General features: G+C 37.7%; 1 protein-coding gene across 1 annotated transcript in view; it reads right to left on the bottom strand.

Moving 5' to 3' along the window:
• LOC133643241 (rho GTPase-activating protein 40) overlaps window positions 1-16995 on the bottom strand; it is a 64656-nt gene that overhangs the window by 33381 nt on the left and 14280 nt on the right. The window contains exons 2-6 of the mRNA XM_062037687.1: window positions 10698-10927; window positions 6561-6763; window positions 4981-5065; window positions 3745-3875; window positions 117-282 (exon numbers count right to left, since the gene is read on the bottom strand). Of these exons, the coding sequence (XP_061893671.1) occupies window positions 117-282; window positions 3745-3875; window positions 4981-5065; window positions 6561-6763; window positions 10698-10927 (815 nt within the window). The remainder of the gene's footprint in view (window positions 1-116; window positions 283-3744; window positions 3876-4980; window positions 5066-6560; window positions 6764-10697; window positions 10928-16995) is intronic.

Below are 16995 nucleotides of genomic sequence, written 5' to 3'. Positions count from 1 at the left end.
AAAGGTTGGTGACCCCTGGTATAGAGTTTACACCAATTATTTTGCAATGGTTTGATTGGTGGGTTAACAATTAGGGAACTAATGGAGTAGATGTTGTGTGTCATCAGTAGTCATACCTGGGATTTTCCTTTTGGTCTTCTTGTGCCGCTTGACCCCCAGCTCAAGGAGATCGCACAGCGCCGTCATGTCGATAAGAGCCAACTGCCGCACCTTCTTCATGTCGCTGTGGGACAGATCTTGAATTTGAGTGACCCCTAAGCTGCACTTGGGGCAGATCACCCGCTGGTGAGGTGAGCGTTGGAGGTGGGTAAAAGCCCACAGAGACAATGAGGATTGGCAGCGTAGAGGAAAAAGGAAAACACAACCTGCTGTCATTTATCAAATGAACAAAAAGGCACAGAAGCAACATGAGTCATGTTTTCCTCCCTGTTCAAACATTTTGATTATACGTCAGGATCAAACTGGTTTACAGACATTGGTGTGTATGAAACTTTGGCTTAACTAATGAAAATTGTGAATGAAAAATGTTTGTGGAGTTTTTAAAGGGAAACTTTTATGTAAGACAAGAACACATATGTCATTCTCTTTTTGATGCTTTCTAACCCGTTAATACTTGTAAGCAAACGTCAGCTAACAACGGAGCCAATGGGAGTCGCTCTATTCCGCCTAATAATTGCTCTAAAAAACATCCAAAAACCTCAGTCAACGTTTTGAATACAGACTGTAAGCATATATGTAATGTAGTAACAGGCACATTAATTATAACATGCACTATATACGTATTTTGCTAATTTTCAGTCTGGTCTCCGCCCTCAGCACAGCACTGAAACAGCACTCGTAAAATTTACAAACGATCTCCTCGTGGCAGCTAATTCTGGTCTTTTCATTGTCCTCATTCTTTTAGATCTCACTGCAGCCTTTAATGCCATTTCACACACTGTCCTCCTCAATAGATTGCACAGTATTGGCATCACAAACACACCCCTTTACTAGTTTACATCATACCTACTCCGTTCATTAATTTCACATACGCATCACACAATCGCTTTTCCCTTCAACAACAACAAAACTAAGATCTACATGTCACTGGTGGCAGGTCAACGTCGGCCTGTTGATTCACTTTGTCGCTGCATTAAACAGATCAGCATGTGGATGCAAAATATTTTTCTTCAGCTAAACTCAGAAAAAACTGAAATCATTGTCTTTGGCCCACAGAAGAACTATTACTAGTCACCTCGAGACTCTCCCTGAAGTCCAATAATAATGTTAGGAATTTAGGGGTAATAATGGACTCAGACTTGAACTTTAAAGGCCACAATAAGTTAATAACATCAGCAGCTTTTTACCACCTCAAAACTTTGCCAAAATCAGAGGAATAATCTCTAAATAAGACTTGGAAAGACTAATCCATGCTTTTGTGTCGAGCAGGTTAACTACTGTAATGGCCTTCTCACTGAGCTCTCTAAACGAGCTGTAAAGCAGCTGCAGTACATCCAAAATGCTGCTGCTTGAGTCCTGACTAGAACCAGGAAATATGACCATATTAGTCCGGTGCTGAGGTCACTGCACTGGCTTCCTGTTGCTCATATAATTAACTTTAAAACAGTCTTTTAGTGACCTTGTGCCAAAGTACATCTGACATGTTAAAACCATATGAACCACCTCAGGCTCCGAGAGCCTCGGGAATTGGTATCCTGCTAGTGCCTAGAGTCAGGACAAAATATGCTGAGGCTGCGCTTCAGTTTTATGCTCCTAAAATCTGGAATAATCTTTCTGAAGATGTGAGACAGGCCTCAACGTTGGCAATGTTCAAATCCAGGCTGAAAACACTTTTTTAAAAATTGTGTATTTGAATTACGATAGTTTTATGATGATTTTATGGTATATTTTTTATTTGAGTTATGGTTATTTTTATGATTATTATATTTTTTAAATGTTGGCTTTTTGTAATTTTCTGTGCAGCACTTTGAATTGCCTTGTGTACGAATTGTGCTCTATAAATAAACATGCCTTGCCTTGTCTTGCCTTGCCTACTATCATGCATGAGTGCAAAACAAAGACTACTTTGGGACAAATGGCGAGAACAACACGAAAAGCGCATGTTCCCCCCCCACCCCACCCTGTTTCTTCATGAGGATTATGAGAAATTTTTCATCTAAATGGGAATATATGAACATCCAAGCTGTCGGCATCTTAATGACAGCAGACCTTGTACAGTAAGTTATGTTTTATTATGTTTGCCGGCTCTCATAAAGTCTGCAGTGAGCAGAAATCAGTGGAAAAAATAAGAGCAAACGTGATGCGTTTTTCAAATTAATGGGCCGTGTATGCTTAATATGATCAAAATACGTATAATAATTATTATAAATGTTACGGCATTACATATATACTTACATCACGTATACATTACACGTTATTATGAATGTTACTACATTACATATATACTTACATCATGTATATATTACATGTTATTATGAATGTTACTACATGACATATATACTTACATCATGTATATAGTACATGTTATTATGAATGTTACTACATTACATATATACCTACATCATGTACATAGTACATGTTATTATGAATGTTACTACATATACTTACATCATGTATATATTACATGTTATTATGAATGTTACTACATGACATATATACTTACACCATGTATATATTACATGTTATTATGAATGTTACTACATGACATATATACTTACATCATGTATATATTACATGTTATTATGAATGTTACTACATTACATATATACTTACATCATGTATATATTACATGTTATTATGAATGTTACTACATGACATATATACTTACATCATGTATATATTACATGTTATTATGAATGTTACTACATTACATATATACTTACATCATGTATATAATACATGTTATTATGAATGTTACTACATATACTTACATCATGTATATAATACATGTTATTATGAATGTTACTACATTACATATATACTTACATCATGTATATATTACATGTTAATAGAAATGTTACTACATTACATTTATCTTACATGTATATAAAACCCTATTGGAGGTCTTTGGATGTTTTTAGGGGCTCCATAGGCAGAATTAAACGGCTCCTGTAGGTTCCAGTGTAAACAGATTTTTGGTCGATTTTATTTAATATTTAGAATGCATTAAAAAAAATTCCATCCGTCGTCACAATGATTGTGAACGATAGGCCACATTTGAAAAAAAGTGCTGTTCCTCTTTAAGCATTAAATGTAAAAAATATTAAGATAGAGTGTTAAAAGTAAGCCTTACTCTAACGACTGAGACCCTTTTGGTTCCTCACCAAAATTGAGGGAAGCCCTCGTGGTTACTAGAAATATTGTACTGTTTTTGAAAATTAAAAATACAAAATGGTCCCTGCATGCTTTAATTTTTAGGGGTAAAGGTTTCTGACATACGGAGAGTCAGAATTCAATGCACAATTTTACAGATGGGGCCCTGAAATAGTCAACTGCAAGCCGCCTGGTAAAATAATCACATAATAAGAATTGCACATTTTCAAAGTCTACAGCAGGTGACACCTTTATAATTGTCTGCAAAAAATAGACATGAGGTCATTGTATTTGTGTAATTACGAGATGTATAAACACTAATGTTTGAGAAAAAGTAGAGATGTCTATGACAAGTTTTTATTTAATCCAGCATAAACAAACGTCATCCAGGCAACAAAAAACAACTACGGCAGCGATGTGTGAAATGCTTACCGGCAAGGTGCCGTCCTCTCTCTTCCGCTGGGTGTTATCATGTTTGGCCAGTCTGGCTTGTTCACAGTAAGCCACGTCGGTTTTAAACTCCTCCTCTTTTGCAGGGTTTCGCCGGCGTCCCGGTTTTTCATCTGGGTTAAAAAACACACTTCAGTACAAGAAATGCTCATGGGCAAACATTTACCAGCCTTTTTCTGTACTTTTTGTCACGGCCCGAGCGCACCCCAGTGCGCATTCATCTGTGCGCTGCGCTAGGGGCACCTCCAAGCGAGTTCCTGCGCGCGCCACTCCAGTTTCAGATGGTTACGTTATGGCATGGGATAGCAGGTTGAGCAGGCTTATAAAGGCAGGTCTGCTCATCAGCTCCAGGTGTGCCAATTGCTGATAGATTGCAGCCGCCGGCTGCCGCCGGAGTGACGCATGCAGGAGGTGCGCTCCGCGGGGCTTATTAATGAATGCGCATTGGCATGCGCCCGGGCCGTGACAACAATACTCCATTTACATCTCGCGACCTGAATATTAACCAAATATTAGCAGTGTTGGCGTTAGGAATTTTCCAAATCAAGTCATAAAAATGAGGACCAACAGTACATTTTTGGGGTCCCGCTTTTTTGTAATCGTTTTGAAAACAAATGATAAATGTATGCATTATCCTGTTATATCTCACATTCTATATTATGTTTTGGTAAAAAGGTTGTCATAAACGTTACTTCATTCATTAAAAAAATTATACAAAAGAAAACACATTTTTATGCATATATTCTATATTTGTATTTAATAAGTTGTAGGTATATTTATTTCAGTATAAAAGTGTAAAAAGTGTTTTGCTTGGGTCATAAAATGATGATAATGGTGTGCCAGGGCATACATACATTTTATATTTAACACTTAAACTTCAGATCTATCCGTCAATTCTAAGTTGTTTTTTTGTTTGTTTGTTTTCTGCCCTTTTTGTCAAAGAAAACTATGTTTTTTATGGCAAACACACACTATATGCAAAATCTTCCACAAAAAAATATTTTTCAAAGTGGAATATTCGATGTGAAGTAATCAGAGCCATTTTGAAAATTCCTAGCGCCAACACAGAGTGATTACCTTTGGCTCCATGTTAGCTGACTTTTGCTAGCTTTTATTTACAATTTAGAATACATATGATATAACATAACATACGGATTGTAGGTTATACACAACATTTAAAAAAAGTGCAGTTCCATTTTAACATTTACTTTGGCTCACCTGATTGAGGGGCTTGGGAGACTGATGCCATGTTGTTTTGGGCCAACTCTTCACAAGGCTGAGAGTCAGACTGGCTCTGGTTCTCCTGAAAGAAATGACCCATTGGGATTAAATATCATGTCGTCCTGTCACTTCACCTCCACCACAGGATTGTTTTAATTGGGCAAACAATTATATGCAGAAAAGCTTCCTAAGAATGTCAGTGTTGTTCCTCTAGGCCAGTGGTTCTCAAATGGGGGTACGCGTACCCCTGGGGGTACTTGAAGGTATGCCAAAGGGTAAGTGAGATTTTTTTTTAATATTCTAAAAATAGCAACAATTCAAAAATCCTTTATAAATATAAATATAAACCTATCTTTTTTTCCAAATAGTTCAAGAAAGACCACTACAAATGAGCAATATTTTGCACTGTTATACAATTTAATAAATCAGAAACTGATGACATAGTGCTGTATTTTACTTCTTTATCTCTTTTTTTCCAACCAAAAATACTTTGCTCTGATTAGGGGGTACTTGAATTAAAAATTCACAGGGGGTACATCACTGAAAAAGGTTGAGAACCACTGCTCTAGGCCAGTGTTTTTCAACCTTTTTTGAGCCAAGGCACATTTTTTGCGTTGAAAAAATGCGGAGGCACACTACCAGCAGAAATCATTAAAAAAACAAAACTTAGTTGACAGTAAAAAGTCATTGTCGCAATTGTTGAATATGACTTTAAACCATAACCAACCATGCATCAATATAGCTCTTGTCTCAAAGTAGTGTTTTAGTTCTTGTCTTACGCTCCTATTTTGGTGGCTTTTTCTCTTTTTTTTGGTATTTTCCTGTAGCAGTTTCATGTCTTCCTTTGAGCGATATTTCCCGCATCTGCTTTGTTTTAGCAAGCACCTTTGAGCGATATTTCCCGCATCTGCTTTGTTTTAGCAAGCAAGAATATTTCAGTTGTTTTTACCCTTCTTTGTGGGGACGTTGTTGATTGTCATGTCATGTTCGGATGTACATTTTGGACGCCGTCTCTGCTCCACAGTAAGTCTTTGCTCCACAGCAAGTCTTTGCTGTCGTCCAGCATTCTGTTTTTGTTTACTTTGCAGCCAGTTCAGTTTTAGTTTCGCTCTGCATAGCCTTCCCTAAGCTTCAATGCCTTTTCTTAGGGGCACTCACCTTTTGTTTATTTTTGGTTTAAGCATTAGACACCTTTTTACCTGCACGCTGCCTCCCGCTGTTTCCAACATCTACAAAGCAATTAGCAATCGGCTGCCACCTACTGGTATGGAAGAGTATTACACGGTTACTCTGCTGAGCTCTAGACAGCACCGACACTCAACAACAACACATAATTTGCAGACTATAATTACTGGTTTGCAAAAAATATTTTTTACCCAAATAGGTGACATTAGATAATCTCCCACGGCACACCAGACTGTATCTCACGCACAGTGGTTGAAAAACACTGCTCTAGGCAGTGAGGGTAAAGCGTGACCTTTCCATGTGATCTGTTTTTATTGTGGCAGGTTAGGCCATCAGCATAAGAACACCAAAATAGAAAGTGGAACAATAGCCAAACCTTGCCATTGGCTCACCTGACCGAAGAAGTCCCGAATGTGTGGAATTGAAGTCTTGTTCTTCTTGCGTATGGTGTAGGAAATCAGTCTGCGCTGGACCGTCTGCGCCTGAGTGTGGGTTAGCGTGGACATCAGCACCATGTTGTCCATACCTTCGCACTCCTCGTTGATTACGTTGGACAGACCAACGTCGACTAGCCACTGTTCTTCTTGCTCTCCGTCTGGTCCACAAATAAGCACATACGTGTGTTATTATAAGACGTGCTACGGTATGTGCATAAAAACATTGAAAAACACAGTATGGGCAATGTTTATAGGAAGGAGACAAATCAAATCAAATGATTGTGGGTATGTCTTGTAGGCGTGAACAAAAAAATTGATTCACATTCGAATAGCGCTTTCTTGTTCATATACGTTCTAAATCCATTCATACATTTTAATAAAATATATATATATAAAAAAAAATATATATATACAGTACAGCCCAAAAATTTGGACACACCTTCTTATTTCAATGCGTTTTCTTTATTTTCATGACTATTTACATTGTAGATTGTCACTGAAGGCATCAAAACTATGACACTGTCAAGAGAAAACCATGCCAGGTGACTCTTGAAGCCCATGGAGAGAATGCCTAGAGTGTGCAAAGCAGTAATCAGAGCAAAGGGTGGCTATTTTGAAGAAACTAAAATATAAAACATGTTTTCATTTTTTTCACCTTTTTTTGTTAAGTACATAACTCCACATGTGTTCATTCGTAGATTTGATGTGACATTCTACAATGTAAATAGTCATGAAAATAAAGAAAACACATTGAATGAGAAGGCGTGTCCAAACTTTTGGCCTGTACTTTAAATATATTATTTGTATTTTTTCGCCATCTTGATGCAACCAGAAGGAGCCTTTCTAATCCAAAACCTGTTTAAAAAAAAAAAGTCATTATAATGAATACAAAATACATTGCAAGAATCGATTTGCATAGAGAATTGTGTTGAATTAAGAACCGATTTTGGATCGAATTGTCATCCCTGGAATCGTAAAGGGATTAAATCGTTAGATGTCCAAAGATTCCCACCCCTAATGTCTTGTCATGTTTGGTCTGCTGGTGTGGTGTGTTTGGTCAAATGTGAACGCAATCATGGGAATCTGGTTGCTCACCAAACAAATGGCCCAAGACCGATATCCATCCATTTTCTACCGCTTGTCCCTTTCGGGGTCACGGGGTGATATCTCATGCAGAATTAGCAAATTTGGAAGAGAAAATCGGCTGAAAAAACTGTTCTTGTCCTCTGTAAGACAACGGCACTTTTTAGAACTATAATTTTGTAAAATACAACATTGTGAATATAACAGAATATTATAATAACCAATTTGGTTTGGAATATTTGAGTTGTGTGAAGAATATGTCACCAAGTAATAGGTCACCAATACGGACCAAATCTTTACTTGACACATATGTTCTTTACTTTTTCTTTTTTTTTAAATTTTCTTTACTTTGATCCCGTTTTAAAAATAAATGCATGGAAAACCACACTAGGTATAGTTTTGGTCCATGCAGGTCAGAGCAGCCTAAATGTGATACAAAATATGAAAGGTGGTTAAAAGTCTTTACAGTCGAGCAAGGCATGCATACATTTGTAATTTTGCCTATCATACACAATCCCTATGTAAGACAAGAACACATTTGTGTATTTATTTATTTCTTTGTCATAAAATACGGCAAGTACGAGGTGGCTAACAAATAATGCAGTACACTATTTCGCACATAAAGCCCAAAATGCCAAAAGCGCCAACAAGACATCATTTATATCTCGTGACCTGAATAATAACCAAATATTAGCGATATTGATATTGTAAGCTCTAACGCAGACAACTACTTTTTTTTGGTAATTTAATTTTGTATTGACGTCCAGGATCAGACATTCTCATCCATTACATCATATTTGCATACATCATACATCTATTGTCTGCCCTAAATATCAAAACAATATTTTTTGTGTATATATTGTTTATATATTGGGTTAATAATAGATTCAGAGCTTTCCTTTAAAGTCCATATTGGCAAATTGTGTAAAATAATCAAGTTTAATCTCGCAAATTTCCGTGCAATTGGAAATTAAATGTCAACTCAAGCTGCAAAATTGTATTTGCATTCGATGATTTTCAGCCACTTCAACTATTGCCTTACCAGCTGGTCTCAGGCTGGTCAGAGCTAAATAAAAACATTGGAAATCTTATACAAACAAGTAATTAAGGTTATGGATAAAAACTAGGCACTATCATCACTGTGCCATTCTAAAAAAATACAGTATTTTAAACTGGGACAGTCTTCACACATTTGCAGACTTAAAAGTGACCTTTAAAGTACTGCATGGATTGGCTCCAGATCCTCTGGCAGAGGTCATCAGCCAAAGAAACAGCTGGGAGCGTGTCACTCCAGGCTCTGTCAGAGGTGACTGTTATATTCCTCTGCGCAGGAGCACTTTCAGTAAGTGGGCCTGGTCAGTAAGGAGCGCAAATGTGTGGAACTCAGTACCTGAGCAGGTTAATCTGGTCACAACTTACAAGGCCTTCGCAAGAAAATTGAAAACGTGGCTTATCAACGCCTACAGCTGCCATCACTAAAAGATGAGCCTGTTTTGATAATTAAATCAATTAATAATTAAATTGTAATTGCACTGCCTTTTTTACATCATGGCCAGGGGACTACAGATGAAAACTAACCTTCTGGCTAATTGTGGCTTTTTTAACCATGTGTAGTCATGTGTTTTTAATGAACTTGCATTGTCCCCTTTGAAATAAACTAATCTAATCAGATAGATAGATAGATAGATAGATATATAGATATATAGATAGATAGATAGATAGATAGATAGATAGATAGATAGATAGATAGATAGATAGATAGATAGATAGATAGATAGATAGATGGGTAGATAAGAGATGAGCCTGTTTTGATGCTAAGATAAATGTTATGTTATGATGTTGTATTTTATTTTTTATCATATTGTATATGTATTGTGGGCTTTTTTTTTCTCTCTCTCTCTTGTAATTGTACTGGGTTTTTATTTTATTTTACATCATGGCCAGGGGACTACAGATGAAAACTAGCCTTCTGGATAATTGTGGCTTTTTTAACCATGTGTAGTCATGTGTTTTTAATGAAATTGCATTGTCCCCTTTGAAATAAACTAATTAGACTTAGATTTAGAGTCTAAGTCTAAGAATTCCTTTTAATGTCATTCAAATTTGAAATTTGCAGTACAATCTAATCTAATCTAATCTAATCGATAGATAGATAGATAGATAGATAGATAGATAGATAGATAGATAGATAGATAGATAGATAGATAGATAGATAGATAGATAGGTAGGTAGATATGTAGGTAGGTAGGTAGGTAGGTAGGTAGGTAGATAGGTAGGTAGGTGGATAGGTAGGTAGATATGTAGGTAGGTAGGTAGGTAGGTAGATAGGTAGGTAGATAGGTAGGTAGGTAGATAGGTAGGTAGATATGTAGGTAGGTAGGTAGATAGGTAGGTAGATAGGTAGGTAGGTAGGTAGGTAGGTAGGTAGGTAGATAGATAGGTAGGTAGGTAGGTAGGTAGTTAGGTAGATAGGTAGGTAGGTAGGTAGGTAGGTAGGTAGGTAGGTAGGTAGATAGGTAGGTAGGTAGGTAGGTAGGTAGGTAGAACCGAGGATGTCGTTGTGGCTTGCACAGCCCTTTGAGACACTTGTGATTTAGGGCTATATAAATAAACATTGGTTGATTGATTGATAGGTAGGTAGGTAGGTAGGTAGGTAGGTAGGTAGGTAGGTAGGTAGGTAGGTAGATAAGATATGAGCCTGTTTTAATGCTAAGATAAATGTGATGTTGTATTTTATTTTTTATCATATTGTATATGTATTGTGTGCTTTTAAAAAAAAATTCTCTCTCTTTCTTTAAAATTAAAATACTGCCTTTTTTACATGATGGCCAGGGGACTACAGATGAAAACTAGCTTTCTGGCTAATTCTGGCTCTTTTAACCATATGTGTAGTCGTGTGTTTTTAATGAAATTGCATTGTCCCCTTTGAAATAAACAAATGTAATCTAATGTAATCTAATCTAATATACTCTAAAGTGCAGAATGGAAGCCATATACTCATCCTTTTACCTTCTGATTGTCTAGAATCCCTCCTAGCGCTGTCCAGTTCTTCGTAGCCGCTCCCCAGCTGAATGGTTTTCAGCTCGGTGAAGTAGGCGTCCACGCAGACCTGGTCGGGATGTTGCTCCTGGAGGTCCTGGAAGGGCGGCGAGGGCGGGGTGCTCTCACGGTGCTCGGCGGTGGCCTGGAGCTGCTGGCCGGCACTGGGCTCCACACTCATCTCGCCGGGGCCGGGGTCTCTGGCACAAACAATACACACACACACACGTCAAGAAACCACAGGCGTGCATGCGAACAAAAGGCTCGGGTGGAGGGGAGAACGCACACCAAGTCAGGGTGAAGACTGCGGAGGACAGAAGATGGAGAGACAAAGGAGCTGACTGGAGGAGATGGAGGCTCTATTGTTTGGCCTGGAGACGTCGTACCTTGCCCGACCACTAGATGTCACTGTAAACTAAACAATTGACTCTACTCTGGGATGACCACGCCCCGCGCTCCCCGCAGCCCGTTTGATTGGTCGCTGCAAAAATCTCTTCTTCTTCTGGCTGCTCTCGTTTATTTCTCATGCAAGTGCGCCACTTTTTCTCTCATCGGTCGCTGAGGGAAAATGAATCGCTTGTCTTGTTCATTATGACACCCAAAGACATCTTATAAGTAGACGCAGCATCGAGCGCTACTGCCTACCGGCGCTGACAAGACGCGGAGCCGCCATCTTGGAGTGGTGATCCGCTCCACTCAGTGCAATTCATTTGGCAGGAGCAATGAACTGTCAGCGCATTTAATTCATTTTACCTCACTGAATACCACTGATTTTCACACGCTTTTTTGTCATACGCGTAGCTATGATAAATGACACATGTTTTGGCGTGTTTTATTATTCATAGTTTGCTTAACAGTAATAGAATATTCTTATATGCCATAAGTGACCAGACGTCCGAGATCAAAACTGGGAATATAATCCCAGAAAAGGGGGGAAAAAACGGTCAGCTATTTTTAAATTGAAGAAACAATATTATTAGGTTATATATACATGCGTATATCCTACATAAACAATGTATGAACACATTAGATATCTATATATCTTAGTTGTTGCAGCAGCAGAGAGTTTATTCTGTCTTGACACTTTGTATTGATATTTTGTATTACATTCTTCCCTTAAATGATAATGTTTACAGTGATTGTTTTATATGTATTTTTTATGTATGTCGCTTTGGATAAAAGCGCCTGCCAAATACTTAAACATAAACATACATAAACACCTGAAAGTCTTTATATCCGCTAAAACCACCAACCTGCTTCACTGGATTCAGAGTAAAACCAAATTCTGTCTTACCCAACAATGTTAATATTTGAATATTGTTACTTGAAGACTTATTCCTGGTTACAATTATACTGTTAAGAAAGTATTGTCTTATACTTTGCCTAAAATGAGAATGCATCATAATCAGTGGCGGCTGGTGAATTTTGTTTTAGGTGGGGCTGAGAGTTTGTAAACCAAACCCCTGTAGGGGGGTCATCCTCCCCCAGAAGATTTCTTTGTGATTTTTTAGCTAACATATATTCTGCGCTGTTGTTTTTAGTTTATAGAGTTTTTTCATCCAATCAGAATTCGGCTAGCTTATGTTGCCATGCTGTACCAAATCTGCCTAGAGCAGTGGTGTCCAAAGTGCGGCCCCGCAGGTCATTTTTTAACGGCCCCACGGCACATTCTAAAAATACGATTAAAAAAAAAAAATCAAAACATACAAAAAGTGGTATAAAAGAGCAAACAGGTGAAATGTAACAAGAAAATGTTGCAATGTTGACTCTAATAAACACAAAGCTGTCATGCAGGCTGTTTCTTTCTTTAAAAAATAATAATGACTCAAAATCAATGTTATTATGAATTATTGACCTATTCAAGGCTCCAATTACTTCACATTAAATATTCCCCTTTGGGATATTTTTTTGGGGAAAATGTTGCATATTTTGTGTTTGGCATATAAAAAACCGAGCTGTGTTTTTTTATTTTTTATGAAGGGTCTAAAACGAACAAACAAAAACATAAACAACAATAAAAGTTATTATTGACGGATTGATCTGAAGTTGATCTCAAGATTATTGTGTTAAAAGTAAACAGTTAAAAAAAATGTATGATTTATTTTTTAACACTTTAATGAGTAGGATCCTTTTAGATCCCCAATAATTTGAGTGTGTGTCATTGGTCAAAAAATAATAATGAATTAAAATCAATGTTGTTATGAGTTATTGACCTTTTTAAGGCTCCAATTATTATATAATCTCAAATAATTCCACTTTAAAATTTCAGTTGGGGTAAATATTGCATATTTGGTGTATTTTCCATAAAAAAAACAGTGTTTTCTTTGACAAAAAGGGCATACAACTTATATGTTTAAAAACATTATATTGACAGATAGACGTAATGTTGATCTAGAGATTTCAACTTTGAATAATAATGATAATAATACTGAATAATGACCCATTTTTTATATTTTTTTGACCAAAACCCTTTGGGGTCACCGGGATCAAGCCTGAGTGGAGGCCTAAATGTATATATTTTTTATACATTTATTGTATTACCCCGGAAGCGAGCTCAGCTGATGTGAGTTCAGATATTTTATTTCTTAATTTTTTCACGTTTAAAATGTTTTTTGCAATTTTAATTAGGACAGTACCACATAAGATATGTTTTAATTGCTGATGCGGGTTTATTGATTTTTAAATGCGCCAAAAATAACCCGTTTTGTACACTGTTGAGGTGCTTCAATGCCCAGCAGGGCGTACATGTGTTCCTGTATAGTATTTCTTCAGCAATGGTCATATGGTGACATCAATGCTGGTATTTTGAGAGGTAATCATTGAAGTCGGACATCACTGAAGGCCTAGGTGGGAAACGCACGGCCCGCCACTGTAAAAATATGATGAAAAGGGTTAGTGTGTGTGAACAAAAGGGTTTACTGATACCACACTGGAGACAAGACAACCAAACAATTACACAAGGAGACTCGGTAAAGAATCTGGGTATTATCTTCGACCCAACTCTCTCGTTTGAGTCACACATTAAGAGTGTTACTAAAACGGCCTTCTTTCATCTCCGTAATATCGCTAAAATTCGTTCCATTTTGTCCACTAGCGACGCTGAGATCATTATTCATGCGTTCGTTACGTCTCGTCTCGATTACTGTAACATATTATTTTCGGGTCTCCCTATGTCTAGCATTAAAAGATTACAGTTGGTACAAAATGCGGCTGCTAGACTTTTGACAAAAACAAGACAGTTTGATCATATTACGCCTATACTGGCTCACCTGCACTGGCTTCCTGTGCACTTAAGATGCGACTTTAAGGTTTCACTACTTACGTATAAAATACTACACGGTTTAGCTCCAGCCTATCTGGACGATTGTATTGTACCATATGTCCCGACAAGAAATCTGCGTTCAGAGAACTCCGGCTTATTAGTGATTCCCAGAGCCAAAAAAAGTCTGCGGGCTATAGAGCGTTTTCTATTCGGGCTCCAGTACTCTGGAATGCCCTCCCGGTAAAAGTTAGAGATGCTACCTCAGTAGAAGCATTTAAGTCCCATCTTAAAACTCATTTGTATACTCTAGCCTTTAAATAGGCCCCCCTTTTTAGACCAGTTGATCTGCCGTTTCTCTTCTTCTCTCCTCTTCTCCCCTGTCCCTTGGGAGGGGGAGTTGCATAGGTCCGGTGGCCATGGATGAAGTGCTGGTTGTCCAGAGTCGGGACCCCGGGTGGACCACTAGCCTGTACATCGGTTGGGGACATCTCTGCGCTGCTGACCCGTCTCCGCTCGGGACGGTTTCCTGCTAGCCCACTTGGACTGGACTCTCGCTGATGTGTTGGATCCACTGTGGACTGGACTTTCACAATTTCACAATATTATGTCAGACCCACTCGACATCCATTGCTTTCGGTCTCCCCTAGAGGGGGGGGGGGGGGGGGGGGGGGGGTTTACCCACATATGCGGTCCTCTCCAAGGTTTCTCATAGTCATTCACCGACGTCCCACTGGGGTGAGTTTTTCCTTGCCCGTATGTGGGCTCTGTACCGAGGATGTCGTTGTGGCTTGTGCAGGCCTTTGAGACACTTGTGATTTAGGGCTATATAAATAAACATTGATTGATTGATTGATTGAAGAGCCAATAAAGCCATGTACCGTTCTGCAATATCACTGTTCATTCAATGTAAAATTGGCCTTTTTGTAAATGTTAAAAAAAGATTTGAAAAAAGGACTCAAGTATACCTGACAACAACATGCATTGTGCATAATTACCAGATTTAATGTAATCCTCAACCTCTTGTTTTGGCCTCAAAATGATTGTATATACAGGTTTTGTATGATGTAGGGTTGTACGGTATACCGGTATTAGTATAGTACTGCGATACTAATGAATCATTTTCGGTACTATACCCTTTTAAACGTACCGGTCCCACACCCCCCAGAATAAGTGATTATTACATTTTAACAGAAGTGTAGATAGAGCATGTTAAAAGAGAAAGTAAACAGATATTAACAGTAAATGAACAAGTAGATTAATATTTAGTTTTCTACCACTTGTCCTTAATAATGTTGACAAAATAATAGGTAGATAAATGACACAATATGTTACTGCATATGTCAGCAGACGAATTAGGAGCCTTTGTTTGTTTGCTTACTACTAAAAGACAAGTTGTCTAGTATGTTCACTATTTTATTTAATGACTTAACTGCAAAAATAAACATATATTTAATGTACCCTAAGATTTTTTGTTAAAATAAGCCAATAATGCAATTTTTTATGGTCCCCCTTATTTAGAAAAGTACCGAAAAGTACCAAAAAGTATCGAAATAATTTTAGTACCGGTACCGGTACTAAAATATTGGTATCGTTACAACACTAGTATGATGTTTACATTACTTAACACTATTTGCCCACTGTACCTGTTAGATCTGTGCAAAGAATTATAAAGTATAGATTGGGGGCATAGCTACGTTTGGCCGCCATTCTGTAGTTTTTGTTGTTGAGGTCATCATAGAGATCTCTGTGAGAAAAACTACAGTTTTTGGCCATTTTGCAAGTTTTTGCAAGTTATGCACGTAATCTATTCATTAAAGTAGAGTTGTTTCCTTCAGCCACCGGAGGCACGAGCGAGAGACCTTGCAGCGACCAATCAAATGGGCTCCGGGGAGCCCGGGGCGTGGTCATCCCTGCTCTGCGCTAGGGTTTCTAAATTGGCCTCCTGAGCAGGACTTTCTGAAGCATACCGGAAATGGTTAAGTCACGTGACGTTGGCGGAAACTGGCGAGTTATGGTAGAAAACAACAAAAGAAGCAATCACATTCCTAAATATAAACTTCCCAATGACACTGCAGACTTGTCTTCTTGCTGATCTGCAGCCATTTAGTCACATGTCATCACAGAGTCAAAATGGGTGCGTGTATTTCCAAGTCTTAAATGCAAATCAAAAAACACACTTCGGGCTATTTTTTTCTATTTTCATTTCTGAAACAAAAGTTGGACAACTATTTAATGAGACCTTTTTCAAACGACAATAGGACTCCTGTTGAACAAAGACATTAATCTGATGCTAAAAACATGCTAAACGCGAGGGAAAAGCTAAAATGCTGTTTCCGGTTCAAGTTGTCATCAGGCAGATAAACATGTATTTTTGCATTTTGGATGAACATGAATTCGATTTTTGGGTTTATCTGAAAAAATAAAAATCAGCACAAAATCCAAATTGATGGCAATATTTGATTGAAAGTTAACCCTTTTTTGTTTGTTTTAAAATCTGCCATATATAATAAAAATTGAAAAACGGCCCTAAGTTAGTCTTTTATTTTATATTTCAGAATTGGAAATAGAATGAACGAAAGGTACACGGACCAAAATGCATTTCCTTCAGTAGCCTATGCATCATAACAAAAACTGTAATATTAAAAAAAATGGATAGATGTTGATAGTCCAACTCATACTGACTAGTATACACACATAATACATACTGACTGGTATACACACATAATACATACTGACTGGTACACACACATAATACATACTGACTGGTATACACACATAATACATACTGACTGGTATACACACATAATACATACTGACTGGTACACACACATAATACATACTGACTGGTATACACACATAATACATACTGACTGGTATACACACATAATACATACTGACTGGTACACACACATAATACATACTGACTGGTGCACACACATAATACATTCTGACTGCTACACACACATAATACATACTGACTGGTATATACACATAATACATACCGAC

Source organism: Entelurus aequoreus, linkage group LG26, assembly GCF_033978785.1.
Source record: "Entelurus aequoreus isolate RoL-2023_Sb linkage group LG26, RoL_Eaeq_v1.1, whole genome shotgun sequence".
Lineage (NCBI taxonomy): Eukaryota > Metazoa > Chordata > Actinopteri > Syngnathiformes > Syngnathidae > Entelurus > Entelurus aequoreus.
Note: the sequence above shows the minus strand (reverse complement) of the source record. Positions and strands in the feature narration are given on the sequence as shown.